General features: G+C 43.1%; 3 protein-coding genes across 3 annotated transcripts; all 3 read right to left on the reverse strand.

The window, feature by feature from the left end:
- Nucleotides 1–989: 989 nt before the first annotated feature.
- LOC131519677 (olfactory receptor 8S1-like) lies at nucleotides 990–2,090 on the reverse strand. The gene has a single exon (XM_058742961.1). It carries the CDS (start codon nucleotides 1,923–1,925, stop codon nucleotides 990–992), a length of 936 nt encoding a protein of 311 aa, XP_058598944.1. The 5' UTR covers nucleotides 1,926–2,090.
- A 15,847-nt stretch (nucleotides 2,091–17,937) lies between these two features.
- LOC131484022 (olfactory receptor 8S1-like) lies at nucleotides 17,938–18,861 on the reverse strand. Its single transcript, XM_058682314.1, has one exon. The coding sequence runs from the start codon at nucleotides 18,859–18,861 to the stop codon at nucleotides 17,938–17,940; it is 924 nt and encodes a 307-aa protein (XP_058538297.1).
- A 7,383-nt stretch (nucleotides 18,862–26,244) lies between these two features.
- Nucleotides 26,245–27,198, reverse strand: LOC131519678 (olfactory receptor 8S1-like). Its single transcript, XM_058742962.1, has one exon. The coding sequence runs from the start codon at nucleotides 27,196–27,198 to the stop codon at nucleotides 26,245–26,247; it is 954 nt and encodes a 317-aa protein (XP_058598945.1).
- Between the last annotated feature and the right edge of the window lie 737 nt (nucleotides 27,199–27,935).

Below are 27,935 nucleotides of genomic sequence, written 5' to 3' on the forward strand. Positions count from 1 at the left end.
TAAAGTTGAACTTCAATGGGTATTGAGGAGGGCACCTTTTGGGGTGAGCACTGGGTGTTGTATGGAAACCAATCTGATAATAAATTTCATATTAAAAAAAAATAAAGTTGAGCTTCATAAACACAGATTTAAGATGAGCTTAAAATTATAAAGGGGAAGTAAAGATTGTCTAAATATTACAGAGGGCAATAAAATGGATAAATCTTTAACAAGGTAGATCAGTAGGACAAAAAATAATAAGGGTGACAAGATAAAGTACACTACTAATTAATTCAGGAGACACAACATCGAATCATGAGCTCTACGAAGGAAGTGGTGCTATGGTATAAAGGAGCAGAAGAGGGGCACCTGGGTGGCTCAGTCGGTTAAGCGTCCGACTTCGGCTCAGGTCACGATCTCGCGGTCCGTGAGTTCGAGCCCCGCGTCAGGCTCTGGGCTGATGGCTCAGAGCCTGGAGCCTGCTTCCGATTCTGTGACTCCTTCTCTCTCTGCCCCTCCCCCGTTCATGCTCTGTCTCTCTCTGTCTCAAAAAAAATAAATAAATGTTAAAAAAAAAATTTTAAAGGAGCAGAAGAAAAAACAGACCTTTATAAGCCACAGAGATAAACTAGATATAATTTCATGTGTTTTACTTTTTGTTGTTGGGAGAGCCAGGGAGAGGACGGTACAGGGCTCCCTTCAAGTTAGTGGTCAAGAATTGTCCTTTCAAAAAAAAATTTTTTTTTAATGTTTATTTACTTTTGAGAGAAACAGAATGTGAGTCAGGGAAGGGCTGGGGCACACAGAATGCAAAGTGAGCCCCGGGCTCTGTGCCGACAGCACAGAGCCTGACGTGGGGCTTGAACTCGTGAACTGCGAGATTGTGACCTGAGCCAAAGTCAGAGGCTTTAACCAACCAACCAGCCACCCAGACACCGCAGAGTTCTTCTACCTGAGGGTCAAGCGGACGGCAAAACAAATTTCTCTCCTGCACTCTGCGTCCTTGTTCACTACCTAAAATAGTGTAGGTATTTCTCCACTGTCCTTCTCACAGCCGCCTTCACCTCTACGTTCTTTAGGCTGTAGATGAGGGGATTCAGCAAGGGCGTGACTGCACTGTACTGCAAGGAGGAGAGCAAATCCAGGGAGGAACCCGAGGTGGGCATAAGATAGCGAATCAAACCTGAGCCAAAGAACAGGATCACTGCGATGAGGTGGGAGGAGCAGGTGGAGAAGGCCTTGCTTCTGCCTGAGGTGGAGGTGATGCGCAGGATGGTGGAGACAATACGGGTGTAGGAAAAGAAGATTGGGAGGAAGGTTCCCAGCCCATGCAGTAAGGTGGAGCAGATCAAGATGTCAATATTGATGGAAATATCAGAGCAAGACAGAGGGAAGAGGGAGGGCAGCTCACAGGTGTAGTGGTGGATGGTTTGGGCCTCACAGAAGTCCAGGTTAATAGCCAAAAGCACAATGATGACTGAATTGAGGGAAGCCAGGCCCCATGAGGCCAGCACCAGCCTCACACAGAGCTGGCTGCTCATCACCTGGCCATAGAGCAGAGGGTGGCAGATGGCGGCATAGCGGTCATAGGCCATCACCGAGAGCAGAAAGGCTTCAGTCCCTGCGGTGATAAACACAAAGAACACCTGAGCCAGGCAGCCCTCTACTGAGATGGTTTTCTTCTCAGACAGAAGGTCCTTCAGTAGCTTGGGCACAGTGACAGAAGAGAAGCAGAGGTCCAGGAAGGACAGGTTACTCAGGAAGAAGTACATGGGCGTGTGGAGGTGGGAATCGGTCCTGATCACCAGCAGCAGCATCAGATTCCCCATCATGGTCAGGAGGTAAATCCCCAGGAAGAGCACGAAGAGCAGAGCCTGGATGTGGGGGTCGTCGGACAGCCCCGTGAGAATAAACTCGGTGATGATGCTGTGGTTCCTCCAGGCCATTTGTGGAGGGGATTTCCCTGGAATAGAATAGAAATAGCGATGAGATCTGTCTCCTTCAGGTCATCACCCCTCTTACCATACATCCCTTGAAGCTGCCCTTACTGCATCTCAGGAAAAGTTTTTATCCTGTTTTGTTATCAGCGATCCTACGTCAGTCAGTCTTTGCGTACTTCAGAGAATCTTCTGCCCCTTCCATTAGGGATTTCACTGGGCCAATGAATAGCTTTGGTTCACCTACACATTCATAGTATTTAGATTCTACCAATTCTTCTTAGACTTTAGAAATCGTCAAAAATCTAGCACATATCTGAGTGGTTTTCTAAACCTTCTTTCTTCAATGTCTCAACCACAAGTTTTTGGTTCAAAATCATCCGGTGATTTCCTACCAGAGTTGATATCCATTAGGCACAGTAGGTCCAGTGCCTAGGGCCACAGTTGTTACATGGCTGATGGAAACATTTTAAATTTCTTTTAAGATCAGAAGAATCTGCATTCTATTCATCTTTATAACTGCAACATTTCAATATCTCTTTGTATGGAAAGAAAAGGAGCCTAGGGAGGCAAAAGTGCCTGGAACCATGAAAGTCATAATGTGTCCTTGCTCTCTACTTATGAACAGAGCATTTAACTGTAGTAAGACTTTATTAAATACAGAGCATTTTTTTAATCACTATCTCAATTGTTTCAAGGCAATTCTGTAAAATTTGATAAGGAATTATTAGCCATGGGGCAAGGAATTTTATCCCCATTTTTACGTGAGAGAAGTCTGATATTAAGGGGTATTTTGTAATGTCATGTTGACAACAAATAGAAGTAAAAATAGGAGAAGTAGAAGTAAATTACATTATTTTTTTCCCCTAATTATCAGCCCAATGTCTAGGCTTAGTGCACAGTGATAAGGAACACTTTTCTTATTCAGATGCTTCAAATTCTTCTTCATCTGCCCTTAAACTCGTGGCCATTTTGGCTGCTTTAGATACCAGAAAGGTCTATTTGTTTCTGTGTCTTTGCTCACATTCTTCTTCGTATGTTCTCCTCTTAAGCCCACTGACCCAGACTCTCCTGGGTCTTCCAGTGTCATCTGTAAACCTGCTTTTTGCTTCTAGCCTGTCCTGACTGCCCAGCTCTCTGTTCAAATCACTGGGACACTTGCTCTCAGGTGCCTTATGGCATAGTCTGAACTGTGTGTCTTGTCTCATGTTAGACAGTGATCTCAGTTTTCCCCTCCCGATTGTGAGCTCCTTGAGAATATAGATCACAACTTGACAACAATAATCACAAATCAGCATTTCTCTGGCTCTTGCCTGCCCGTTGGCTTCTGATTACCTCTCAGATTTCTGTCCGATTATTTTGGAAGCCTCTCCACGTCATCTCCCGCGTGCCTTAGAAAAAAACCTCTGGACTATCCTCAGCACAGTCTCCTCCCGGACTCCAGCGGCCGCCACAGCGCTAGCGCCCGGCAGAAGTCCTGCTGACATTGCTGCCCCCAGCGTCGCCAGGCTGCCCACTCACGCTGCGTGGAGGCCACGGCGGCTGAATTTCCAGGATGCTGTTATCTACCCAGAGCACACCGCCTCACGCCGCAGCCCCTCCTGCGGTCTCATTTTTGTAGAATCCACAGCATTGTTGCCACCATTGCAAGAAGCTGCTTGTAATTTATTGTGGATGTATCATTCTTTTATTGCCCCCTGCGGGTCAGAGTGAAGAGTCTTACGATTTTCTTTTAAGTGTTTTTTGCATCCGCTTGCTCTAGGGATCAGCTGTGTAACCAAGAGGACCAGATGGTGAGCAATTTATGTTAATCGTGATACTAAGAATCATTTTGAACCCTAGCTTCTCAGACTACATCCTATGCGAAGATTCCTTCCTCAGTTGGACGTCTGAGGCTAATTTAGCAGTATTCTGTTTTTGTCTGTCAGTCCACAGTCCGATCCCATAGTGGGCTTTTGTCTTCACAGAAATATTTAATCTTACTGATTCAGAGAGCCCTGCTTCTGACCCTTTCAGCTTTGCAGCCATCTTATGACTAGGTGCTAACTCGCATCATGAAAAGCTTAAATTCTGATCCCATTAACAAATCCATCAGCCCCACTTGAGTCCATCTTAGACCCAAGTCTGGGTTACCTGTGTGCCAGGACAGAGAGGGCAATGTTCACCTCTGTGTGCCTGCAGGACACTAGCTTCGGTCCAGGGGTGGTGAAGCATACCTGGAGAAGTTACTTCTGAGGATCCTGCATGGATAAAATTGTAGATACTGTAGAAAGTGAACACTGTATCTTGAATCCATACAAGCAAAGTAAAATGATACGTGGAAGCCATCTTCCCAAAGATTCCTGTATTTCAAAATATTTAGGGATATGGCTACCCTGGAAATCGCTTGCCTTCTTCCGCTTTCACTCATAAGGGGGACCTGGCTACAATGTCCGCTGGGGCTTCAAGCTCTCTCATCTGAAGAAGCTTAGCATTTATGGAGAATCCTTTTCTGTCCTGCCCGACACCCACATTTTTTATGGAAGAAGGCAACAGCAACTTCTCTTGTGTGATTTCAAGTTGTCACAAAGGCATCTCCCTCCCCTTCACAATCCCTCAGCAGCACCCCAGATTGATGCCTCAGACTTCTTTAATGACCAGGAACAATTAATCCCAGATCAATGAAGCATAAAAGTAAAGCAGATCAGCAGTTACTCTTGGGAAGGGAAGCTTCCATCCTGAGATGTGGCAGACGGACACCAGAGTTAGAACATGGATTGTGGGCAGGAGTGGACAGGGGGGCTGGTCATGGAGGGATGGGAGATGTAGAAGGAGGATTTCAGCAGTGTCTTGGATAAACACCTGTGTTGCCATTTTGCCAACACAGATGCCTCATACCCACCAGATACCTGGTCGTTCGATCGATTTCTCTTACAGAGCGATGAGAGAGGATATTGGGTATGTTTATGAGTTTATGGCTCTCAGGAGGTTAACTGTTGCAGGGGGACCTCCACAACGAGGAAAAAAGCCTACTGTGCTTCTAACTGTTGTGCTGAGCAAGCAGGAAAATAAGTGCCTCTGACAGTCCACCTTTCTCTCTGATACCTTCATTTCATTCCAGGTGTTTGCTTTTTGTAATCCTTTGGGGTCCTGAAGCATGAGAGGGATTTATTCCTAGACTTTACTTTTTATTTTTTTTTAAACATTTTTAAAAGAGTTTATTTATTTATTTTTGAGAGAGCACAAGCAGGGAAAGGGTGAGAGAAAAGAGAGAGAGAGAGAGGCGAATCTGAAGCAGGCTCCAGGCTCTGAGCTGTCAGCACAGACCCCAACATGGGGCTCGAACTCACAAGCCGTGATATCATGACCTGAGCTGAAGTTGGACACTTAACCAACTGAGCCACCCAGGTGCCCCTATGCCCAGACTTTAAAGTGTCACTTCCTTAGTGTGAAGCAGGGAGGGAGGGAAGGTGTCTAGGGCAGCTGGTACAGATGCGTCATTCAGAGAAGCAGAGATATCAGAGTCCCATCTGGGGAGATGGTCCGCCAAGGAGTAAGATGTTCCCCCCTCTAGCTTAGGGACAAGGGACGGGTGGAGCAGACACCTCAGACTTCAGGACAGATGGAAGGGATCGTGGGGTGGAGAGGGGGGAGAGGAAAAGCAGCAGAATTGAAACATACACAGCACTTTACAGGCAGAAAAACAGGGGGGCCACCAGAAAACCAGACGAGATATTACCATTCCCCTGGCTTTTCTTGGAGGAGGCAACTCCACATGTTCTGTCCTCCCAATCACAAGCAGACTCTTGGTAGGTAAGTCCCGATAACAGAACCCCTGTCGCAAGCGTCTCTTCGCAGAGTATAGAGCCTTTTCTCTTTGCTGCCAGTGAGTGAGGGAAATTAGAATGGCTCGAGCTCTGGAAGCACTGGATACATCACAGAATCAGGACTATTCTCCAGAACACCTTAACCTAGAGTGGGGTCATTCTTCAATGCAGGCCGCTGTATGGAAAGACAGGGACGGTTCTTTTTAAAGAAGCTCCTGTTCTGAACAACAGGCACACATTCCATGGATACCTTCTCACATGATCTCAGGTGCAGTAACGTGCCTGGTGTTCATTTATTTCCTCTGCGCTCCTGAATACTCTCTGAGAGCATCACCTAAAGAAAGAACAATCTAATAGAACCAGTCGGAAGGCCATCTGTACTTAGGGAGCTGCGGGGCTGGGTCGGGCCCCCAGAGGAAGCTGGGCCGCTGCCCTGTATTCCCTGAAGTCCCAGTCTGAAGCCGAGCTCGGGCCTCACTAACCACAGTTCGCACTTAACTAGAAAGGTGAATTGAGTAGGAGGCACAGAGGTTCTCTCCAGGGCAGTATTTCAAGTTTCTGAGCTGAGGGAATTATTGAAAGCCTAGAAAAGACTATTATTAGGCTTGGGGTGGGAGTGGGAGTGTTGAAAAACAAGAGACTAAGAAAGAGATTTGAAGAAAAACTGCTGGAAAATGGACATTTCCCCCATGGCATCATTGGCCTGAGAAAACCCGTAGAAAGTGTTGAGGGAGGTGAGCTGTGACACATTACCGCCTGAACTGCAACTCATTTCCAGTGGACATTGCAGTTTTCCTCATTCCTCCAACAGGATCGTCCGTTATAATAGTTAAATGAAAGGCTATAACTCCACCTTGGGAATATTATTCAGCCCTAAGTTTCTAGTGTTTCTATTTTAAGCACATACTGAATTTTTAAAGGAGTTTATTAAAGAATGGTAATTGAAGTATGTAATGAATTGTTTTTAGTAAGTCCTACAGAGGGTCTTTGAAATGTCTGAAGTCAAAATTTTGTATTTCTGATTTAAGGCAGAGAAGCGTCATCAGCATTTATTGGGGCTCACATATAAGTAACAAACACGGAGGGCACGTTACCCTTCACCATTGGTGGAGGATGCCACGGAGTCCGTGGTTCCTGTGGAGCTGTACTCCTCCTGCCAGACCATCCGTGTGGACCCTTGGCTCGCCTCAGTGTGCAGATGGGCCCGGGCAGGGCCAGGCGGGGGTAGATGGGTGATGAGAGGGCCCTACTCACCCCACTTGCTCTGTGCCCACACAGCTCCCCTGGCTCCTGGGTGGCATGACTGAAATTGCCACAGAAACAATGGGTGGAAATTAAGACGGACACACTAGTGTTTCAGCAAGGCTCGACTTTAAAGTTTAAACTCCTCCTCATTCTTGAAACCTCCCCGTCCCCTTCACTTGTTTTTCTGTGGAATCCTTTGTTCCAGGACCTCAGTATCGATGTTGACATCCCGCTGACCTCAGTGTATACTTAGGGGACTGGTCGGCCGGTGCCAGCCCCAGTCATGAGACCATGGCTGGAAGAAGACATGATGAACGTGGCTGGCTCCGTGTCCCGGATTTGTATCGAAGCCGCCATATTCTGTATTTTCCTAGAAACCCCTCAGCCCTTTACCCCCGGGCGGGCTTGCAGTCTTGGAGGCATGAGCCTGCAGCAGCTTCCTTCGCCTGGCAAAGTAATAACTATCTTCCTTCTTCACACCCAAACTCTGTCTTCGCCTTACATTTCTCTGCTCCAGAGCACAGAGGTTGGTTTTCACTAACATGAGACATGTTACATGTACAGCTCCCAGATGCCCATACATGGCTTCCGAACACTTCTCCAGGGTGGGTAGTGCTCCTGGAGGGTGCTCCCCAAGGGACAGGGAGGACGGGCCCTGTGGGGGCAACTAGACAGGACAGAACAGATGGACACACGCATGTCCCTGATTCCGGGCAGCCGCGGTCCTGCCCAGAGTGGTGCCTGTGACCCAGCAACCCTAACACCCTAACACATCGTGAGGGCCAGGAACTGGAAGGGCAGGGCTCCCTGACCACTGGGTGCGTGTGCCCCTGTGTGAGCGGTTATGCTGGGTGTCTGGGGGATGGGGAGGTCTGGACGGCCCACCCTGAGTTCTCTGCTCCCATCTCCAGGCTGGTCATGTGAAGCAGTCATGGCTGGGCTGGATTCACAAGTGGTGGGGCACATAGGCATCATTCTGCAGACATGGTAAATGGGCCCAGGCTGGTGAGTGGGCAGGAATGGTCTGCTTTGGGGCCCCCATCTTTGTGGTTACTGGTTTTTATTTGTTTTTTTTTTTTTAACGTTTATTCATTTTTGAGAGAGAGTGAGAGCAAGCATGAAAGGGGGAGGGGCAGAGAGAGAGGGAGACACAGAATCCCAAGTAGGCTCCAGGCTCTGAGCTGTCAGCAGAGCGTCTGACGCAGGGCTCGAATTCACGAACTGTGAGATCATGACCTGAGCTGAAGTCAGGTGCTCAACCGACTGAGCCACCCAGGCACCCCTGTGTTTATTTTTATTTATTGATTTTCTAACTGTCTAGAACCTGTCTAGAACTGTCTAGTACCTGTGTTCCAGGTACTGGAACACATCTTCCAGTACCTGTCTATAGTCAACTTTGGAGGGACTCAGGGCAGGCTTCCTGGAGGAGGCATCTGTGCCAGGGCCTCTGAGTAGTGGGTGCCTTGGCCGTCATGTTGCAGGAGTGTGGAATGCTCTAGGGCCGGAGTGGGGCAAGGTATGGATGACTATTCCAGTTGGTGTTCCTGGGTGGCCAGGAGGACAGCCAGAGACCAGCACACCTGCAGCTGTCTGCCTGTAGCCCTTTGTCTCTCTCGGGCCCCAGTAAATGTCATCCTCTGAGCAAGGTTAAATCCGGACTTCACTGAATGCTTAATATGTGACAGCATGTCAGCAAAAAACCCAAACCAAAACAAAAAAACTCAGTTCTGGGAAGCAAATAGTACTCCTTGTAATTAAGGCCAATTTAGTATGATTTTTGTGGTGTTTGGAAAGCGTCGATCCTTGACTGGCATGGCATCTGTAAACTATGAAGGTAAATAAGGTAAGAGGCCGTTTAGGACTTGACGTGATGGGGTGAGAGGTGGACCAGCTGATGGAGTGGTAGCAGTTTGGCTCAGCCCTGTTGGGAGACAAGGAAAAGGGGGGCGTAAGTGAGTGGCATTGCATCTTCTCGAGCCCCCCATTAATCCAAAGAAGCTCTACTTTGATCACTTTTATTTGTTTATGTTTTTATGTAGGATTTAAAAAAGAATATAGTCAGGGCTAAAAGAGGTTTGAAAACATTCGATCTGGTTTAGCCCTTTATTTTATTTTTGAGTTTTTATTTAAATTCCAGTTAGTTAACATACCATGTAATATTAGGTTCAGGTGTCTAATACGGCGATTCAGCACTTCAGTACAACACCTGGTGCTCATCACAAGTGCACTCCTTAATCCCCATCACCTATTTCACCCATCCCCCCACCCCACCCCTCTGATAACCACCAGTTTGTTCTCTATAGTTGAGAGTCTGTTTCTTGCTTTGTCTCTCTCTTCCCCCACCCTATGTTTTTTTTTTTTTATGGTTGTTTCTTAAATTCCACATATGAGTGAAAGCATATGGTATTTGTCTTTCTCTGTCTGACTTATTTCACCTAGCATAATACTCTCTAGCTCCGTCCATGTCATTGCAAGTGGCAAGTTTTCATTCTTTTTTATGGCTGAGTAATATTCCATGATAATATACACCAACCTCTTCTTTATCTGTTCATCAGTCGATAGACACTTGGGCTCTTTCCGTAATTTGGCTATTGTAGATAATGCTGCTATAAACGTCAGGGCGCATGTATTCCTTAGAGTTAGTATTTAAAGTTTTTTCAAATGTTTATTTTTGAGAGGGAGAAAGAGAGAGAGGCTGAAAGAGAGTGAGACACAGAATCTGAAGCAGGCTCCGGGCTCTGAGCTGTCAGCACAGAGCCCCCCATGGGGTTCGAACTGACAACCCGTGAGATCATGACCTGAGCTGAAGTTGGATGCTTAACCGACTGAGCCACTCACACACCCCTAGGATTAGTATTTTTGTATTCTTTGTAGCCTTTCATTTTAAATGAGAAAATGAAAGTGACTTGTATCAGATGAGACAGTTGGTGGCAAAGCATGAGTTTCACATAATAAGTTTTTGTGATACTCACAATTTAATTTACGCCACCAGTCAGATGCAACAAACAGAAGGACTATGAGAGTTTCACACTTATTAATGAAAAAAGTGCATGGGGGTGACATAATGGAGGATAGATTTTATGGAGTGCTTGGTTCATAGTAAGTATTTTAATAAGCATTTATTATGCAAAAGTATGAATAAATGTACTCTATTTTGTATATGTTGCATTTTAAATGTGTGTATAGTGGTAGGATGTGTTGCTCAATGGTCAGGAGATTAGTTTGGACTTCAGATTAGGGGGTCAAAACCATATGAGTTTTATTCACCATAGAGGTGAATAAAATAATGCCAGGAAAGAATGTATATAGAAAGAGAAGTTTCCCAAGGTCAGAATTGTGGGAATAACATCATTTATAGAAGTAGTCAGGAAGTGGACACGACAAATAGACTGAGGTGAAGTTTTCTTTAGATCCAGGAGTGACATCCAGAGGATCCAAATCAAATTACCAGCGAAAGAAAAGGCTCATCAGTACTGTCAAACTTCATCGGTTACTGATGGGAGAGACTGAAGGACTTGAAAGCACCAGTCCAAGGATCATCCCTCAAGAATAAATCCTTTGATTTACATGAATTTCTTCCGATGTTCCCAATCAAGATTGTGTAAGTACCCATCCTCTCAGCTCTCTGCAATCAAAATTACATCATTGAAATATAGTTACCTGTTTATATATCTGTTATTCTTCTTTATTCATCTTTGTACCTTGACAGTGTTAGTTGGTGAACTATATATATATGTATATATGTATACACACATACATATATATATATATATATATATATATATATATATATATAGTTACCTGTTTATATATCTGTTATTCTTCTTTATTCATCTTTGTACCTTGACAGTGTTAGTTGGTGAACTATATATATATATATATATATATATATATACACACACATACATATATATATATACACATATATATATTTTTAAATGTTTTTTAATGTGTATCACTTTTTTGAGGGGGGGGGCAGAGAGAGAGGGAGAGAGAGAATCCCAAGTAGTTTCTGTGCTGTCAGTGCAAAGCCCAATGTAGGGCTCAATCCCACAAACCGTGAGATCATGATCTGAGCCAAAATCAAGAGTCGGATGCTCAACCGACTAAGCCACCCCAGTGTTCCTGTGAAACTATATTTTGTGAATACATGCACACGAGTTTAAAGATAAGAAGATATAAGGCCGAGGACAACAGTGTTGGAGAATAACTATTTTTTTTAAGGTGGGATGAAATAGCATGTTAAAATATTTGTACCTATGGGAAAGTGTTTATACCTATAGGTATAGTTTATGCCTATAGAGCAGACGAAGTTAAGAATGCAGAATAAAATGGTAAACAATGATGAAGCAAGGTCCAGGGAAAGGTGGCAAAAGATTCACACAACCCAATACACACACACACACACACACACACACACACACACACACACACACCCATTGCAGGTATAGAAGGCGTCCTTGTAGACTATTTCACTGGCACTGAAAGAAAGAGTTAAAGTCATGTGCAGATATAGGTAGAATTTTGAGTATGGAAGAAATGATTAAGTGATTCTCTGTCAAGTGTAAAGGAAGGTCATCTACTACAATTTTCTTGTTATATTTAAGGAGGAAGGAGACTATTCATTCTGAAGGTCAAACTATGTTTGAAGCAGAAGCAGAATTCCATGGAGGTTAATGTCCTGGATACAGAAATGGAGAAAGTAGTGGGGCCTGTAGATGCAATGAAAGAACAAGCTGGCAAGACATTGAAGGCACTGACACAAGAGCTGCTAAATCGATGTACAGAAATAACTAAAATGAAGCTTTTGTGGGGTGATCGTCATGGACAGAAAGAAGGGATGGACTGAAGAACTTGAGTGTTTAGAAAGCGGTGCTGCAGGTGAAAAAGTGAGGGAGCTGTGAGGACAGACGATTTCCATCAGAGGTTAGAGACAACAGCGGTGGAACCATTCAGATAAGATGAATGGTCGGATCTTGAGGGTCACTTTATTTGTACAAGTTGAGCAATGGTGACTTAGGGTAGACATTAAAAGGAATTTGAGATCAGGTTACCAACATTAATGCTGAAGTTGGCTATTATGACATTGGGAGTGAACGGGAACCTAACACTAGAGGGCAGTACCAACGGGAGGAGGAAAAGGACAGTGGGTAGATCAAAACGGTGGAGGCAAAAAAAAAAGTGTGTGTTTTAGGGATGACCTCCCAACCTGTGGACTTCAGTGCACCTGAAGTGTAGTAGCCCAAGCTCTGTTCTCTGATAGGCCCATTACCTGGGTGTAGACTGTCTTAATGCACAAGTCCCTCGGTCCTAGTGATTAGTGTAGGAAGGGGGATTGGACTTAACTGGCCTAATATGAAGTTTTTCTATTCGAACCTTCCATATCTCTATATTCAGTTTTTTTCTCCATTTTTTTCTCTCACTACCTGTGAGTGCAGCCACGTCTTTTTCTCATTGTTAAAAATGTCTTCAACCTCGACACACCTTCTTGTTATTTTCCTCTTTCATTCTCTAAAACACCTTGAGAATGTGGTGTGAACTTATTACTTGTTTAAATGTGTTCTCTTTATTCAACACACTGAAGTCTGGCTTCTACCCACCACCACAGCCACTGATACTGATTTTACACATTTATGGAAGAGAATATTTCAGAGCATGAGAAACCAGTCAGTATGTGTAGACTGCCCAGGTTTAAATTGGTCCAAACCAGTTCTCCTTAAGACTAATCACTGAAAAGCCCATTTATATAAATGTGCATTTGCCTAAAATCTCTACTAGCAAATTAAATTTCACATATGAGGGATAGCTCAATTGCTCTGGGGACTTGACCAATTCTTATTGCTGTTTGTCTATTTTTTTTGCCTTTTAGTGTATTCAGGATTTTAAAATCCAACACCTCTTAATGCAATAGACAAGCAAATACTGTAGATACTTGTAAGCAGCAAGGTCATACAAACAGACAATTGTCATGCAAACAGGCTCCCCAAGGTCATGCAAATAGATAATTGTAAGTAGCAAAGCTGAAGGTGTCGTCATCTAGAGAACATTCCTTTGTAAATTGAGAGACAAAAATTACAGCACTTCTTGTTCTTTTGCGTGATAAGGAAAGCAAAACAGAAGTGCAAGGAGATTGAAGTTAACCACCTCCTCACCAGGATTGAAGACTAAGTATTTTAAGTTTTCAGCATTTAGAATGGTTTCATTTATGTAAAGTTCAAGGACGGACTAAAGTAATAGTTTTCCTTCTTTTAGCTTTGGTCTGTGTTTTATAAGACCATGATGTCTAGAACTGAAGCTGCCTGGGCAAGTGTTTAGGGCCAGCCTCAGCCTATGGATAGTTAAACTGTCAGCTAAAAATGCTTGGGTCTGGGTGAGCTTCCTACAATTCCCCTTTTCCAAATGAATTTTATGACTGGGCAGCCCTTGTGGTTCTTGTGATGATTGCGAGACGCCCTTCGGAGACAACCATCAGGAAACTTTGAAAAAATAAGGATTTATTAAGAAGGAAAAAACGGGGCGCCTGGGTGGCGCAGTCGGTTAAGCGTCCGACTTCAGCCAGGTCACGATCTCGCGGTCCGTGAGTTCGAGCCCCGCGTCAGGCTCTGGGCTGATGGCTCGGAGCCTGGAGCCTGTTTCCGATTCTGTGTCTCCCTCTCTCTCTGCCCCCTCCCCCGTTCATGCTCTGTCTCTCTCTGTCCCCAAAAAAAAAAAAAAAAAAAAAAAAAAAAGAAGGCAAAAACAAAAACAAAAACAAGAGGCTGAAATGGTCAGTTATGGGCATGAACCAAGATCTCTCTATCTAATCGTGTTTATTCAAGTTGCCTGGGCAACCAAAGCCTGAGTCAGCCCCTTGCATTACAAAAGAGAAAAAATAACAGCTCTCAAGGCTTGCCCTATAACAAGACCGAGGATGAAATCCAAAGCATGAAGATGGAACAGTGGATGGATGGAAAGAACCCAAGTCATTGATGATTATTGAGCAACTCAACTAACTCTGGAACCATCCATCTCCAGACCTACTGCTAATTCAGTGATAAATCTTTTTACAGTTTATGTTATTGTTAATCACATTTTGGTTACTTGAAGATGAAAGCATGCCCGATGAATACTTTCTCCGCTGATTTAAGCACCTCTTATGACATTTAGTTCAGTTTTGTTGCTTCGTTCATATGGGTTCTGAATGCTTATTGAGTTTAATCCTGAAGTTTTTATATTTCTCTCGCCATAGTGAGCGGATATTTTTCTGGAAGATACATTTTTTTTTGTTTAACTAATGTTGTGGATGTATAGAAAAACTACTGATTGCATGAATATTCCAAAGTTGTTTGCCTTTCTGAACTCTCTTAGAATACTAATAATTTCTCATTTCTTTTGTTTTTAGAGAGAGAGTGTGAGGCAGGGAGAGGGGCAGAGGGAGACAGAATTGTAAGCAGCTTCCATGCTCAGCGAGGAAAAGGACTCAGGGCTTGATCCCATGACTCTGGATCATGAGCTGAGCCAAAATCAAGAGTCAGAAGCTCAACAAACTGAGCCATCCAAGAGCCCCAGTAATTTCTCATTTCTAATGAGATATCTTAGATTTCTAGGTAGATAATCATTAGCGACTCTGAATATTTGTGGATCCCTCCCATCCAAATTTGAATGTCATATTCTAATCTTGTTTCACTGTATTGGAGGGAAACTGCATAATCTTCTTAAGTAATATGAGTGGTGTTTCTTCTTCTTCTTCTTTTTTAAATGTTTATTTATTTTGAAAGAGGGAGAGAGAATCCCAAGCGAGCTCTGTGTTGTCAGTACAGAGCCCGACATGAGGCTCAAACTCATGAACTGATCACGACCTGAGCTGAAATCAAGAGTCAGGTGTTTAATCGACTTAGCCACCAGGCTCCCTGGTAGTATTGTTTCTTTTCTTCTCTTTGTATTTATTTATTTTTTTAAATGTTTATTTATTTATTTTAAAAAAAAAAATTTTTTTTTCCAACATTTTTTTATTTATTTTTGGGACAGAGAGAGACAGAGCATGAACGGGGGAGGGGCAGAGAGAGAGGGAGACACAGAATCGGAAACAGGCTCCAGGCTCCGAGCCATCGGCCCAGAGCCCGACGCGGGGCTCGAACTCACGGACCGCGAGATTGTGACCTGGCTGAAGTCGGACGCTTAACCGACTGCGCCACCCAGGCGCCCCAATGTTTATTTATTTTTGAGAGAGAGAGAGAGAGAGAGAGAGAGAGAATGGGGGAGGGGCAGAGAGAGAGGGGGACAGAGGATCTGAAGCAGGCTCTGCACTGACAGCAGAGAGCCTGATGCGGGGCTCAAACTCATGCACTAGGAGATCATGACCTGAGCCAAAGTCCAATGCTTCACTGACTGAGTCACTCAGGTGCCCCATGTTGTTTCTTTTATTAAACTGTAATTTCTTCAATCTGATATTATCTGTTATTATTTTGAAACATGTGGTTCAATACTGATTAATTTTAAATATGTTTTATTGAAAGAGAGAATCATAAGAGTTTTTATTATTAAATATTTGGGGTCACAATGATTCGTAGAATTTTATTTTTATACCTGTTAAGAAGCTATTCAGGTGGAATAAGATTATTCTCATTCTAACCTATTGATTTGAGAAGTCAAACCAATAGCAAAATTTATTTGGTCATGATTATTATTTAGATTGCTATTCTTTCAGTATACTTTTGGATTCAATGGATTAATATTTCATTCAGAATTTTTGTCTATGTATTCATTAGGGGATGATAATTAAAAATTTTTAAAGGTTTTTATTTATTCTGAGAGAGAGAGAGAGCGAGAGAGAGAGAGTAAGCAGGGGAGGGGCAGAGAGAGAGGGAGAGGGAGAATCCCAAGCAGATGCCATGCTGTTCGAGAAGAGCCAGATGCAGGCTTGATCTCACGAACCATGAGAACATGACCTGAGCTAAAATCAAGAGTTGAGTGTTTAACTGACTGAGCCACCCAGGCACCCCAGAGGATGATGATTTTTTTAGGTTTTGAATCAGAGTTGCTTTAGCTCTGAAAATGCATTGACAATTTTCCGTATTATTCTGTACTCTAAAAAATGCATATAACATTGAAGTTTGGACTCACCTGAAAAACTATCCCTGCTTGTTGCCCATTCGAGCTAATCCTTTGACTTTTTTTGTTTTTATACATCTAATGGCTCAATTTTCTTTTTCTTGAGTTACATATTCCTTAAAATTAGACAAAAGCCTGCTTTTCAAATTTATTGGGATGAATCTTAGTATTTCATTAAAATTTTTATTCTTGGGGCGCCTGGGTGGCGCAGTCGGTTGAGCGTCTGACTTCAGCCAGGTCACGATCTCGCGGTCCGTGAGTTCGAGCCCCGCGTCGGGCTCTGGGCTGATGGCTCGGAGCCTGGAGCCTGTTTCCGATTCTGTGTCTCCCTCTCTCTCTGCCCCTCCCCCGTTCATGCTCTGTCTCTCTCTGTCCCAAAAATAAATTAAAAACGTTGAAAAAAAAATTTTTTATTCTTTATGTCAATGTATTATTGATTTCTTTTTCTTTTTTCTTGAATATATTCTACAGAGTTATGTCAAATTTTATAGATTTAAAAAATTTTTTTAGTTTAATTTTTGAGAGAGAGAGAGAGAGGGAGAGAGAGAACAAGGGAGGGGCAGAGAGAGAGAGAGAATCTGTCCTGCTAGTGCAGAGCCTGATGTGGGGCTCGAACTCACCAACTGTGAGTTTATGACCTGGGCCGAAATCAAGAGTTGGACACTTAACCGACTGAACCACCCAGGTGCTCCAAATTTTATGGATCTTTTTTGAATGACTAGAGCCTGGATTTATTTCTCAATTCTGTTTTTCTGTTTTTTGACTTATTAATTTGTGTTCTCAGTTCTTTTATCCTCCTTTGCTTATGTTAGGTTTTGTTATTTTCTAATGCTTGGATATGAGCTTTCAGAAACTTAATTTTTTTTCTTGTTTACTAATGAATCAATATAAGGATAGATAAAGATAATGGTTGCACTGGCAATATTTTGTAACTTTAGTATATAATGTTCTCATGTTCATAATATTCTACATAGGGTTTTGATTGCAGTGTTAACATAGGAGTTTTTTTCTTTTTACCCAAGTTTTGTTTAAAAACAGTTAAAAGTAGTTGGTATTTGTAAAAGTTATCTTCTGTGTAATAAGTTTCTCCCCCTCCCCCTTTTTTTTAGAGAGAGAGAATGGGCATGAATGGGGGAGGAGCAGAGAGAGAGATGGAGAAAGAGAGTCCCAAGCAGGCTCTGTACTGTCAGTGTAGAGGCCGACGCAGGGCTCAAATTCACGAACTCCTGAGATCATGACATGAACCTAAATCAAGAGTCGGATGCTTATTTGATTGAGCCACCCAGGTGCCCCATTCCTCCCTTGTTTTTAATCCTTTCTGCGACTCCTCAGTCAGATGCCGAATCTCCTGAAATGATCATCATATCGTTTCAACCTAATTATTTTGTCTTATTGATCTGTTTTGTGGAAAATTGTCTTCGTGTTCTCTTCCAACCAACAGAGCAGCCTTTCCAAATGAGGAGCCCAAATCAAGAACTACTGCCTTTGGGGGCGCCTGGGTGGCTCAGTTGGTTAAGCGTCCGACTTCGGCTCAGGTCACGATCTCGCGGTATGTGAGTTCGAGCCCCGCATCGGGCTCTGTGCTGACTGCTCAGAGCCTGGAGCCTGTTTCAGATTCTGTGTCTCCCTCTCTCTCTGACCCTCCCCCGTTCATGCTCTGTCTCTCTCTATCTCAAAAATAAATAAATGTTAAAAAAAAAAATTTTTTAAAAAAAAGAACTACTGCCTTTGAAGAACAGGCAAGCTCTGTTCAGACAAGCTCTAGAGTCTTTCTTCCAAATTATCTGACACTGTGTGGGAAGAGGTGGGAACAAAAGAAGAATGCAACGGAACACAGTCTTTGTGATTTTTGCTTAGTAAGTGTGTCTTTGTTCACTACATTAGAAATATTTCCCCAGTGTCCTTCTCACAGCTGCCTTCACCTCTTTGTTCTTTAGGCTGTAGATGAGGGGATTCAGCAAGGGCGTGACTGCACTGTACTGCAAGGAGGAGAGCAAATCCAGGGAGGAACCCGAGGTGGGCCTAAGATAGCGAATCAAACCTGAGCCAAAGAACAGGATCACTGCGATGAGGTGGGAGGAGCAGGTGGAGAAGGCCTTGCTTCTGCCTGAGGTGGAGGTGATGCGCAGGATGGTGGAGACAATACGGGTGTAGGAAAAGAAGATTGGGAGGAAGGTTCCCAGCCCATGCAGTAAGGTGGAGCAGATCAAGATGTCAATATTGATGGAAATATCAGAGCAAGACAGAGGGAAGAGGGAGGGCAGCTCACAGGTGTAGTGGTGGATGGTTTGGGCCTCACAGAAGTCCAGGTTAATAGCCAAAAGCACAATGACAAATGCATTGAGAGAGGCCAGGCCCCATGAGGCCAGCACCAGCCTCACACAGAGCTGGCTGCTCATCACCTGGCCATAGAGCAGAGGGTGGCAGATGGCGGCATAGCGGTCATAGGCCATCACCGAGAGCAGAAAGGCTTCAGTCCCTGCGGTGATAAACACAAAGAACACCTGAGCCAGGCAGCCCTCTACTGAGATGGTTTTCTTCTCAGACAGAAGGTCCTTCAGTAGCTTGGGCACAGTGACAGAAGAGAAGCAGAGGTCCAGGAAGGACAGGTTACTCAGGAAGAAGTACATGGGTGTGTGGAGGCGGGAATCGGTCCTGATCACCAGCAGCAGCAGCAGATTCCCCATCATGGTCAGGAGGTAAATCCCCAGGAAGAGCACGAAGAGCAGAGCCTGGATGTGGGGGTCGTCGGACAGCCCCGTGAGAATAAACTCGGTGATGATGCTGTGGTTCCTCCAGGCCATTTGTGGAGGGGATTTCCCTGGAATAAAATAGAAAGGGGGTGATATCATCTATGATTGTTCCCATTTTTTAGGGCATCATCATGTCTTCTTATACATCCCTCCCTTTCTGCTTTGCTTGACCTTGTGCTCGGTATCTCAAGGCTGCCCTCATTGTATCTCAGGAAGAGTTTTTATCCTTTCTTGTCTAGTATTCACGTACTTTAGAGAATTCCATTCTTGTTTCACAGGGATTTGCTGGATAAATAGTATTGCTGCCTTGCTTACACATTAGTTGTTATTCAATTTTCACTGCATGCTCCAAAGTTCAGAAATCCTTACCATCTTGTTTCAAAAGCCATTATATGACATATCTACAGCAAATGTTTTAAGCCTTTTCTCCTTTCTTCATTCTTCTTGTTCAAAATAATCCAAGACTTCTTACTTCCTAAACAGCACAATAAACTTTAATAGTATTTTTTTTTTTTTTTGTAGACAGAGTATATACAAAACATCCTATTCGTTCTCACAGCCATTTTATGGGGTATTTTAGGCATAGAAATTTATCCCATGTTACCCCTGAGGAATATGATATTGAGCCCTGTTGAGAACAAGTAGGAGAGCCAGGAAATAGATTCTGTAGTTTTTTCCTAATTCTCATCCCAGCATCTAGAAACAAAGACCACTTTTCCTGCCTTGACATTCAGACTTCTTCCTCATTTGTCTTAATCTATCTTTTGGCCTTTTTCACCCCTTTTGATACTAGAAAGGTCTATTTATTTTTGTGTCTTCGATTACATTGTTCCGCTTTCACACGTTCTCCTTTATTCCACTGACCCAAATTTTCATGTGACTTCCAGCCTCCCCTCAAATCCTACTATTCCCAAGCTCAAGCTCATCTTAGACCCACGTCTAGGTTCCCTGTGTGCCTGGGCCAACAGTGCAGTGTTTACCTTGGTGTGACTTCAGCCAGATCCAGTGGTGGTGAAGCATAAACAGCTGGGGAATTTACTTTTGAGGATCCTGCATGGATAAAATTGTAAACACTGTTGAAAGCAAACATTTCACTCGGAATCTTCTCAAGTGAAGTGGAATGATAAGTGTGTTCTATGCTTATCAGAGATTTGGAGAGCAACAAGTTTTTGTGGGTAGGGCTATCCTGAAAACTGTTTCCATTTTTCTGCTTTCACTCACAAGAGGGTACCTGACCACAGTATCTTTGGGGAGTTCAGGGTCCCATCTAAGAAGACTGTAGCGTTTTTGAAAAAAGTATTTTTTTTTTTTAAATTTTTTTTTTCAATGTTTTTTATTTATTTTTTGGGACAGAGAGAGACAGAGCATGAACGGGGGAGGGGCAGAGAGAGAGGGAGACACAGAATGGGAAACAGGCTCCAGGCTCCGAGCCATCAGCCCAGAGCCTGACGCGGGGCTCGAACTCACGGACCGCGAGATCGTGACCTGGCTGAAGTCGGACGCTTAACCGACTGCGCCACCCAGGCGCCCCTGAAAAAAGTATTTTTTATTAATGTGCTAACATCCACGTTTTGTGTGGATGAAGGTAGCAGCTATTTGTATCATATGATTTTGGGATATCACAAAAAAAGGAGCTCACCTTCCTCACCATCCTAAACAGCAACTCAAACTGATTACAGGGATTTCTTTAACGACCAAGGACAAAGTCTTCTATTCAGTTCTAGATTACATTCCAGGCATGAAAATAAATCAATTTTTAAACAGGAAATGAGTATTTCATTCATTATTTAAAATGAAAGACATTGGCTTTATTTCATACTAACATAAGAGAGACTCATGTCAGATTTACACGTGGGTGAGAACAAAGGACTGAAATCAAACAAGGGGTGGCTGAAAGGGTAAACTATGTAAATAAGAGGATTTCACAAGTGTTCTAGACAACCCTTGCCCACACTGGTTTTTGGATTTATTTGGAAAGAATAAGTGAATGAAGGATGTGTTTGGAAGCTCAGTTTCCAAGTGGCTTGAGGCTTCCTGGGGCTGGGTGCCATGTTCTGACCTTCTGTGCATGAGAACTAATTTGAAAGGAGAGGAAGATATCAGTGCCGGAAGCAGGAGGGAGCCAAAGGTCAGTGTAACCCACTTGAGACTGTTCTCATAGCTGTCCTCTCCAGTACTGTGTCACACTATTCACGTTGTCACAGTGGTGGCTAGATCTGAAGGTTGTTCTAATAATAGAAAAAAGTACGAATAGAGAAGTTCTGTGCAAGCAGGGGAATAAGTAGCTTCAGCAAGTCAGCATCTATTTCTGTTACCCTCATTTCATTTCAGGTGTCAGCTTTCTGCAATCTTTTGGGATCCTGATGCATAAAAGGATTTATGTCTAGGCTGTGAGATGTCCCTGTCACCAGTGTCATGAGGGAGCGAAGAGAGATCTTTCTGAGGTCGTGTCCAAGGCAGCTGGGACAAATGCAACATTTTCAGTAACACAGACCTCAGGGGCCAATCTTGAGAAGGAGGTGGCCTACCAAGGAGTGGGAAGTTTCCACCACAAGCTCAGGGAAGAGGAATGGGTTGAACAGGAGTCTCGGGATCTAGCACTAGTGGGATGTATCAGGAGGTTCTGGGAGATGGGGTCAAGGTGGAGAATGGTGAGCAAAATTAAAACACATATAGAACTTTCTAGGAAGAAAAAGTAGAGGGATATCAGATATGTTGGAGGATATTACCACGCTCCTGGCTTTTCCTGGAGGAGGCAGCTCCTGTGTGTTCCGGCGTTCCCGTTCAGGTAGACACATCATTGGTAAATTCTCCCCATAAGAGAACCTATGTCACCGGACTCTGACTATTGACAGAACAGATAGCTTTTTCTTCTTGTTGTCGGTGGATATTAGGCATCTGAATGGTTCAAACTTTAGGAACACTGAGGAGGCCAGAATATCAAGATTATTTCCTGAATACCTTAACATAGAGTGGTGTCATTCTACAGTGCAGGCCACTCTGTAGAAGAACAAGAACAATATCTATAAAGAAGCTCATGTTTCCAACCAGCATATACTTCATTAAAACTTCCTCACATGATCTCAGATCTAGTAACCTGCCATCTCTTCGTTTACTTCCTCTGTTATTCTGAATACTATCTTAAAAATACTTCTTAAGTAAAGAACAATCTAATAAAACCAATCAGAGGCTGTCTATGCTTATGCAGCGATGGGCTGGGTTTGGCACCCAGGGGAAGCTGGGCCAATGCTTTGTATTCTCTGAAGTCTAGTCTGAAACCAAGTTCTGGACTTCCCAATTAACACACTTTCCAGTTGACTAGGAAGGTAAACAGTAAGAGGCACAGGGGAGTATTTGAAATTTCTGAATTAAAGCAATTATTTAAAGCCTAAAAGAACTTTTATTAAGCTGGTAGGGACTGGAGAAGGAAGGATAGGAAAAGGATTTTTAAATCTCTCTCTCTCTCTCTCTCTCTCTCTCTATATATATATATATATATCCTCAACAAATGTTAGCCAAAAGGAATATATATATATGATTGAGCCTTGTGTTGGGCTCAATGCTTGGCATGGAGCCTGCTTGGGATCCTCTCTCTCTCTCTCTCTCTCTCTCTCTTTTTCTCTTCCTCTGTCCCTCCCCAACTGGCACTTTCTTTCTCTTTCTCTAAAGAAGAAAGAAAGAAAGAAAGAAAGAAAGAAAGAAAGAAAGAAAGAAAGAAAGAAAATTTTTCCTTGAGAACTTTAAAGATTTACTCTCTGTGATTTTCAAATATACAATACAGTATTATTAATTATAGTCACCAGGCTGTACATTGCATCCCTAGGACTTATTTACTTTATAACTGGAAGTTTGTACCTTTCGAGCACTTTCACCCATTTTTGCCTACCCTCCACCCCCTGGCCTCTGGCAACCACAGATCTGCTCTCTGTGAGTTTTTTTTTTTTAATTGGAATATATTTGACATATAACATTATGTAAATTTAAGATGAACAACATGTTAATTTTAAAAAATTTTTTTTAATGTTTATTTATTTTTGAGAGAGACAGAGACAGAATGCAAGTGGGTTGGGACAGAGAGAGAGGGAGACACAGAATCTGAAACAGGCTCCAGGCTCTGAGCTGTCAGCACAGAGCCCGACGTGGGGCTCGAATTCAGGAGCTGCGAGATTATGACCTGCGCTGAAGTCGGACGCTCGACTGACTGAGCCACCCAGGCGCCCCCATGTTAATTTGATACATTTATATAATATGATTGCTATTGTAGTGATAATTAGCACCTCTGTCATGTTATATAATTATAATTTGTTTTTAGTGGTTGGAATAATCAGGTTCTAGTGTCTAAGCAAGTTTGATGATTATAATACAATATTGTTGCTTATATTTACTGTACTGTGCATTCGACCTCTAGGATTTATTTACTACTTGTTGCAAGGTTGTATCTTTAAATGAAATCTCTCCTATCTCCCCACCTCCCATCTTCTGGTAACCACCATTTATTCTGTTTTTATGAGTTTGGCTTTTTTAGATTCCATGTATAAGTGATACCATGTAGTACTTGTCTTTTTCTGTCTGACTTAGCATTAAATGCTCAAGGTTCATCTATGTTGTTACAAATGGCAGGATGTCCTTCTTTTTTATGGCTGAATAATACTCCATTGTATACCTACACCACACCTTCCTTATCCCTTTATTTCTTGATGGGCTGTTAGATTGTTTCCATATCTTAGCTATTATGAATGATGCTGCAATAAACACAGGATTGCATATATCTCTTTGATATCTTATTTTAATTTCCTTTGGGTGTATATGCAGAAGTGAAATGGCTGGATTATATGGTATACCTATTTTTAAAAAGTTTTTAATGTTTATTTTATTTTATTTTTATTTATTTTTTTGTAACGTTTATTTATTTTTTTTGAGACAGAGAGAGACAGAGCATGAACGGGGGAGGGGCAGAGAGAGAGGGAGACACAAAATCGGAAGCAGGCTCCAGGTTCTGAGCCATCAGCCCAGAGCCCGATGCGGGGCTCGAACCCACGGACCGTGAGATCGTGACCTGAGCCGAAGTCCGACGCTTAACCAACCCAGCCACCCGGGTGCCCCATGGTAGAACTATTTTTAATTTTTTTGAGGAATCTTCATATAGTTTTCCATAGTGGCCGAACCAGTTTATATTCCCACAACATAAATACCCTACATTTCATAATATCTACCAATAATGGCATCAGACCCTTTTCAAGGCTTAGTAAGAGCAGAACCTATGATGTGACCACTAGCTATTCCCAACCCCCTCCTTCCCTGGCTAAATAAAATGTTTGGCTTGGGAACAAATTGGGGAGGGTGTTCATTTCATTGGCCTTATTGGGAATTTAGTATTTGTGGTGAGAAGTCGTTTCTTTCCTTTCTCATGGGGCAAGTAGGATTGCTTTTCTTTTGTGGAATCCAAATGAATGGGCTCTTAAGAGAAGAACTCACAAAAACAGAGAATGCCTGCAAGCAGAATATACTGTGATCTCATTCCTGTTAGACATCTGCTTCAGCAGTAGACTTGCTGATCTTTCCTCTATGCCTGTCTGAGCCAGAGAGAGAAGAATTGGAAAAGCTGACAGATGGGGTGGGGAAGGAAATGGAGATTGTACAGCACAGTTGAACTAAAGAAATGGAAAAAAAAAGTTTCATGTATATTTGCCATGGAATTGGCCCTGCCCAATAAATGGATTATGTTAAAATCTTGGGGTGCCTGGGTGGGTCAGTCGGTTAAGCATCCAACTCATGATTTCGTCTCAGGTCATGATCTCATGGCTTTGTGAGATGGAGCCCCGTGTCAGGTTCTGTGCTGATGGTGTGGAGCCTGCTTGGGATTCTCTCTCACCACCCCCCTCTCTTCCTCTCCCCTGCTTGCACTCTCTCTCTCTCTCAAAATAAATAAACATTAAAAAAATAAAATTTTTATGTGTAAGAGACATTAGAAGAAAATATACCTAAATATGGGTGATGGAATTATTTTTTGATAATCATCATCTTTTCTTTAATGTATCTGCTTTCTTATTATAACTTAAAAAATTGGAAATACAGATGTGTTATTAATTAGTGCATGATTCGGTACCTGATAATGTTTTATGATAACATGTTAATGAAAAAACAAAGTAAAATGGAACTGAAGTGTTTTAACCCATTCATCAAAATGATGCGGGGTTGTGGAGCACAGGTCAAGAAAGAATTCTTGAGACATTGTATGGTGCAACTTAGTAAGTTTATTTCGGCAGCATGGGGGGACGGGACCCATGGGCAGAAAAAGCTACACTTTTGCTGTGTGAGGCTGGTGGTTATCTGTTTAGAATCAAAGGGTAGAGGGCTTGCAGGGAGTATCAGATTACAAATTTCTTTGAATTTCTACTCACAAAACTACTTTTGCAAGATTCCTCTGGTGCTTATCATTCAGTTCGATATTAACTACCAGTAATATACAGGCAGTTGTGAGACCCTTAAAGAATGTAGCAATCAGCACATATTTGATCCTTATTGGAACTGCACAGACTATAAATCAGCCTAAATCTGGGCTAAGCCTAAACATTTTCCTGCTTCTGTCCCTCATCAATAACATGCATTATTAGGTGTCTCAGTATTGCTGTACAGAAAATAACGTTGAATGAGTATAAGTTACTACAGTTTAATCTATTTTGAGAAAAATCATAAATAGCATGGAAAAATTTCTCAGAAGATACACATGTGGTGAATTATGTAACACACACTGCGTATTTCATAAACCCATGCTAAAATACATGAAAAGGAAATTATTCCAGAACAATTGACTAAAATCCCTTGCATTCCCCAAGTAGGCTAGATGGAAAAAATAAAGCTTAAAGGAAGTGAATCGTAGCAGAGGTCTAAATTTTCCTGACTTACCCTAGAATGAGCCACATTTTCCCTCATGTTTCAACTCTGAAGTAACAATAGAGTTCTTGGTATCGCCCAAGTCACTGACCTGTCGCTTGTGCTGTCCAGAATTTTAGCAAGGGCTTGCCAACCAAAGCCCAAATGTCTCCACAGACCCCAAGTCTGTAACTGTTCTTTCCCCGCGGTTCAATGTTTTGGTGAAATCTCATGGTTTTCAGTGACTTTCTGTACATTTAATTCTAAAAAGTAACCCAATACACACACATTTTTAAACTCAGTGTCAATGAAACAATAGAGAAATAAATTATGATTAAAGAAAACTTTTAATCAAGGTGACTATATATTCCATTGATCCGCCTTTGAGCCGGATTTAATCTGAACCACCTTCTCCTACCCTGACCTCACCCTCAAGGTATCTTTGTGTCTCTTTCTTAAGCTTTTATGTGATACCTTTTAGTATCTAAAACAGTGGGTCATCAGAAGGTTTTAGTGTCAACCCACCAGATATCCTGAAGCCTGTAGTTCCTTCCTAATTCATCATCTCTTTGTAGCCTGATACTTACGCCATTGCAAACATTTCTCCAACATTCTTCTCAGAGCCGCCTTTACTTCTTTGTTTTTCAGGCTATAGATGAGGGGATTCACTAGGGGAGTGACTGTGCCATACTGTATGGAGAAGATGAGCTCCAGCGGCGAGCCTGAAGTTGGCATGAGATAACGAAGGAAAGCTGATCCATAGAAGAAGCTCACTGTGGTGAGGTGGGAGGAGCAGGTGCAGAAAGCCTTGCTTCTGCCTGTGGGGGAGCTGATGCTCAGGATGGTGGTTGCAACACGGGCATAAGAGAAGAAGATCAGGAAGAATGTACCAAAGCCATGTAAGAGTGTGGAAGCAATCAGGACAGTGACATTGCTGAAGACATCAGAGCAGGACAAAGGAAAGAGAGAGGGTAGCTCACAGCTGTAGTGGGAGATCGTATGGGCTTCACAGAAGTTCAAGTTCATAGCCAGGGGGATGTTGATAACTGCATCCAGGAAACCCAGGCTCCATGAAGCCCATACCAACCTTACACACAGCTGGCTGCTCATCATCTGGCCATAGAGCAGAGGGTGGCAGATGGCAGCATAGCGGTCATAGGCCATGGCAGACAGCAGGAAAATTTCTGTTCCTCCAATGGCAAACACAAAGAAAGCTTGAATCAGGCAGCCCTCTTTTGAGATGATTTTCCTTTCAGACAGGAGGTCCTCCAGAAGCTTGGGCACAGTGACTGAAGAGAAGCAAAGATCCAGGAAGGAGAGATGACTCAGGAAATAATACATGGGTGTGTGGAGCTGGGAATCAGCTCTGATCACCAGCAGCATCGTCAGGTTCCCCATCACGGTCAGGAGGTAAATCCCCAGGAAGAGCACAAAGAGCGGCACCTGGACTTCGGGGTCAGCCGACAGCCCAAGGAGGATGAACTCAGTGATGGTGCTGTGGTTTCTCAAGGCCATCTAAAGAGCGTGTTTCCTAGAAGTAAATACAGGCATGGACTTGAAACTTCCCAATTACAGAGGTAGGGACCCACTTTTATGTGTATACTACTTCCTAATTATTTAGATTTCACGTATGCCCTTATTGACGATCTGGAATCCCTCCTTTCCCTTCTAGGGTTCGGTTCAAACTCACTGTGATATTTCCATATAGCTGTTATTCTACTTTATTTATTTATTTAAATGTTTCCTTAATGTTTATTTATTTTGAGAGACAGAGAATGAGTGGGGGGAGGGGCAGAGAGAGAGGGAGACACAGAATCCGAAGCAGGCTCCAAGCAGGCTCTGAGCTGTCCGCACAGAGACCTAGTCGAGGTTCGAACTCAGGAACCGTGAGATCATGACCTGAGCCGAAGTCGGACGCTCAACCGACTGAGCCACCCAGGCGTCCAAGTGCCCCACTGTTATTCTACTTTAAAGACAGCTGAGGATAGGGCATCTGGGTGGCTCAGCGGGTTGAGCGTCCGACTTGGGCTCAGGTCACGATCTCACGGTTCCTGAGTTGAACCCCGACTAGGGCTCTGTGCTGACAGCTCAGAGCCTGGAGCCTGTTTCAAATTGTGTCTTCCTCTCTTTCTGCCCCTCCCCTGCTCACACTTTGTTTATCTCTCCCTCAAAAATAAATAAACATTAAAAAAATTTTAAAAGATGGCTGGGGGAATTTGCAAATTTGTTCAGACCTAGTTGATGACTAATTT

This window comes from Neofelis nebulosa, chromosome 8 (assembly GCF_028018385.1).
Source record: "Neofelis nebulosa isolate mNeoNeb1 chromosome 8, mNeoNeb1.pri, whole genome shotgun sequence".
Taxonomy (NCBI): Eukaryota; Metazoa; Chordata; class Mammalia; order Carnivora; family Felidae; genus Neofelis; species Neofelis nebulosa.

Excerpts from the sequence above, each read along its gene's own strand:
- LOC131484022 (XM_058682314.1), bottom strand. The coding sequence starts at position 18,861 with ATGGCCTGGAGGAACCACAGCATCATCACCGAGTTTATTCTCACGGGG.
- LOC131519678 (XM_058742962.1), bottom strand. The coding sequence starts at position 27,198 with ATGGCCTTGAGAAACCACAGCACCATCACTGAGTTCATCCTCCTTGGG.
- LOC131519677 (XM_058742961.1), bottom strand. The coding sequence starts at position 1,925 with ATGGCCTGGAGGAACCACAGCATCATCACCGAGTTTATTCTCACGGGG.